The 4412-nt window shown below is 44.9% G+C and overlaps 1 protein-coding gene across 1 annotated transcript; it reads left to right on the top strand.

Annotated features, from left to right (window-relative positions):
- Nucleotides 1-2735: 2735 nt before the first annotated feature.
- LOC310871827 (nicotinamide/nicotinic acid mononucleotide adenylyltransferase 1-like) lies at nucleotides 2736-3512 on the top strand (the record flags this gene model as incomplete). Its single annotated transcript, XM_083783463.1, has 1 exon — nucleotides 2736-3512. One exon carries the CDS (start codon nucleotides 2736-2738, stop codon nucleotides 3510-3512), a length of 777 nt encoding a protein of 258 aa, XP_083639589.1.
- Between the last annotated feature and the right edge of the window lie 900 nt (nucleotides 3513-4412).

Consider the following 4412-nt stretch of genomic DNA (forward strand, 5'->3'; position numbering starts at 1 on the left):
GGCTGGCCCTGTTTAAAGTTTATTACGCGGAACGGCTAGGATCACCCAGAGGTGCGCACACACGTGTGTCACACACGCGTGCGATCAAGCACACACACACACACACACACACACACACACACACACACACACACACACACACACACACACACACACACACACACACACACACACACACACACACACACACACACACACACACACACACACACACACACACACACACACACACACACACACACACACACACGCCCTGACACCGACCATAACTCGCTGCCCGGTTCCCTGAGATTTCCATATTGCTTCTGTCAGAGACAGTTTTGTTTACTGGGCCCTTTGGATGAAATAACAGCACCTCTCGCTATCAATTACCACAGGGTGGAGGGGGTGGGGGAGAGTCTGTGTGTGTGTGTGTGTGTGTGTGTGTGTGTGTGTGTGTGTGTGGGGGGGGGGGGGGGTCTTGGAGGCAGAGCGTGAGAGAGTAGGAATGAGAGAGAGAGAGAGAGAGAGAGAGAGAGAGAGAGAGAGAGAGAGTGAGTAAAGAAGGACTGAGGTACAGTATGTATGATAAGGGAAGCAAGGCAGAAGGGAGGAGGGTTGGACCAGGAGAGAGATGGGGAGGAAATTAAATCAGGGGAAAGGTGAAGAGGGACGAATGACCTGGCAGTGGAAAGAAAGAAAGAAAGAAAGAAAGAAAGAAAGAAAGAAAGAAAGAAAGAAAGAAAGAAAACTGGACACACTGAAACAAAATAACCCAATGATGCTCACAATGCCTTGCAGTACTTGAAGAGCTGCTATGTTTGGTAAATGGCACAATTATAAATCAGGCTGGAGAAAGCCCCAATATAGCCTTCTCTTGGTTAGAGAAGAAGGCAGAGATGAAAGTGACTAAATTGTACAATTATTTTCTTTTACTCTCTAGACCTTTTTACTTGAATACAGTCATTTAGCAGCTTTAGTAGTTATCTTTAGATTATTGATGCAAAACATCCATTCACTGATGAATGGTTTCATGGTGTTTCTGGTGAAAATGTTACTATTTCGGAGGCAGATTCTTGATTCTTTATATCCATTCAGTGCTCTATTAGTTCAATATGGTAACAATGTCAGCACACCAGGTTCAAATATGGGCTGGAAGAGAAAGGTTACAGTGCAAAAGCACATAAAGTCATTAAAAAGTGATGAGTAATATATTACTATCCAATAATAATATGATTATGAAATGTGCTATTCTGGCATGAGTACTTTTTTACGCTTGGTACTGTAAGTGTATTTTGATACTTTGATTAGGTTTTTTTCAACAAAGGTTCATGTTTTAGGTTGTTATTAGAGAAAGTAAAATTAGTGCTTTCTTTCGTTTTAGGGATTTTAGCTGTTTTTGCACGGGGCATTCGAGCATGGGGCTAAATATGTATTTCTTTTATTATTTACTATAGTCCTACTATAAAACATTGTAAAGAAATACATATTTAGCCCCGTGCTCGATTGCCAGTGAACCAGGGGAATCGAGGGGATGAGCAAGTGACGTCAGGACTTCGACGCTCTATTATGGCGCCCTCCGTTTTGGTTAAAAACTATACACCCAAACTCCAGCCAACAAGATTTGCCACCAAAATAAATATATTTAAATATATATATATATTACTTCCACTTCTTCTTTCCTTAATCTTCGTTCCTACTCTCACCTATGGTCATGAAGTGTGGGTCATGACCGAAAGAATAAGGTCGCGAATACAAGCAGCCGAAATGAGTTTTCTCAGACGGATGGCTGGCATCTCCCTTAGAGATAGGGTGAGAAGTTCAGTCACATGAGAGAGACTCGGAGTAGAGCCGCTGCTCCTTCGCCTGGAAAGGAGTCAGCTTAGGTGGTTTGGGCATCTGGTTAGGATGCCTCTCGGGCGCCTCCCTAGGGACCAGTCTATGCACATTTTGTGCAAAGTTTTAGCCCACGACCTCCATCAACCTGCTGTATAACCATAAACAAATCCACATCGCTATGACTCAGACATAATAACCACAATAAACAAGCTCGACTATGACTCAGACATAACCACAAACAAACCTGATACACCCATATATAGGCATATTATGGAGATCCGGTTGTCCATTGCCACATCAGACCGCTATGCCCATATAGACAGACAAACTATACAATGGGTACTCTGACAAAGCCCCCTCGGTCTGATCGGCGGTGCGACGTAGGTGCTCTGGTGCAATAGGTAGTTTCTAACGGGAAACGGATGGTTGACATGATAAATTCATACATCAGTGGTTGCTAGGGTATAATAGGCGGTTGCTAAGGGTAAAACAGGTCATTGGTAAAACATACTTTCTAGGGTAAATCAGTGAGTATTTGAAGGCCAAATGTGGAGCATTGTGGAATATTTGGGCAAATTATATATTGATGATGTCAGTGAGGAACTCCATATAGGCATGAGTGAAAGGACACAGAGACACACATGTGTGTGTCTGTACTCTGTACTTGACTCTTAGGTTGTCATGGTTACCCCATATTCTGATCAGAGTGCTTGAATGCCAGTATCATGCCATATTTGGACAACTCCTTGAACGAGACTGGTGTCAGAGTGATGACATGAGTGTCGAGGCAGATCAAAGGTAAAAGCGTAGCATGCTTTAAAGTTAGTCTGCCTTTCCTCCAGGGGCATACACCCAATACGTACGTATAAGTCACACAAGAAGAGGAGCCATTAGAGCAGAGAATCAGTCCAAAGACAATGGAGTCCCAGCATCCAACCAAAGTAGTGCTGCTGTCCTGTGGCTCTTTCAACCCCGTAACCAACATGCACCTGAGGATGTTTGAGCTTGCCAGAGACTATCTGGAAGACATGGGCCCATACAAGGTGGTGAAAGGCATCATCTCTCCAGTGGGTGACGGCTATAAGAAGAAGGGCCTGATAGAAGCCCGCCACCGTGTGCAGATGGCCCAACTGGCCATAGAAGACTCTGACTGGATCACAGTAGAACCCTGGGAGAGCGAACAGCCTAAGTGGATGGAGACGGTTAAAGTAGCGCGGCATCACTTCGGGGAACAGGTAGCGGCAGGGCGGAACAAAGAGCTTCAAAGAAGGAGAAAGAGTGCAAAGGAGGAGCAAAGCCCACGGCTGATGCTGCTGTTCGGGGCTGACGTCCTGGACTCCTTCCAGACTCCAAATCTCTGGAAGGAGGAGGACGTGGCTGAGATCCTAGGTCTCTATGGCATGGTCTGCATCAGCCGCCACGAGACAGATGCTGAGGAGGTCATCCACAAATCTGACGCTCTATGGAGGCATCGTAAGAACATCCACGTGGTCCGCCAATGGGTGACAAACGAGATCTCGGCCACTCGTTTGCGGCGAGCGTTGCGGCGGGGACAGAGTGTCAGGTACCTGACGCCAGAACCCGTAGTTCGCTACATCCAGGAGAACAACCTGTACTCCGCTGAGAGCGAGCAGAAAAACGCTGATGTTGACCTGGAACCTCTGCAGAGAAACATGGCCGTCTCCTCAAGCTGAAAAGGCGCAAGTCTCCGCATAAAGATGCATGTAGCAGAGAGTGACTCGCATCTGCCTGAAAGACCAAAGAAAAAGCCTAATATCTCCCCTGGCCAAGCCATGTGTCAAGCCATGTGTCGGATGCACTGTGATGGATTCAAACCCCGGTACGGTGGTGGACGGACACTTTACACGTGGGCTACCTGACCACAGGGTAATCGTTATATAATTGCCATGCCTGATACCCTTTTTTGAGGGGTGCTAACCCTTCCTATGTCCATCTTTGAGGGTTTGTGTAAACACAAGCATTGTCCTAATACAAACATTGAATGCCATTGATAATGAATGGCCAGTTTTGATTGTTTGTGTAAACACAAACATTGCAGACAAAAGTGAGGTCGCAAATTGGGATTTGCCGGAATGAGATGACGTATGATGATGTATTATGAGAAGAGCACCCCTCACTTCACACAGGTGCAATTTTGTAATCACTGCCACCTTTTGTCATTAATGATTACTTTTCAGGTAACTGTGCACGGACATGACAGTGGAGAGAAAGAAACTCTATATATGAGAGACGGGACAATACGGTACTCTTTCCTTTCTTTTGTCTCGAGTTCAATTTCATACTCAAGGTAAGGACATAGTTATATCAAATGCAGAGAGACAGTGCATAGTGCCTCAGTAAATTAGGATTCAGGTAATCCATGCAGAAACCTAGCATCAGACTAAACAATTTACTAAATAATAATATGCACATTGAAACTATATACCAGGTAAACGATGAACCTAGTGTCTGTCTAATAAACATGAGATCTAAATTATGTTGTATCCTTGTGGTTAGAAAAAAACAATCCTATACAGAAGAACAAAACGACCAGGGTAAACTGTCTGCATGGTCGTCATAAAGGTCAAGTGTGT

Source organism: Protomyctophum parallelum (genome assembly GCF_964188405.1).
Source record: "Protomyctophum parallelum genome assembly, chromosome: 15".
NCBI classification, from domain to species: domain Eukaryota; kingdom Metazoa; phylum Chordata; class Actinopteri; order Myctophiformes; family Myctophidae; genus Protomyctophum; species Protomyctophum parallelum.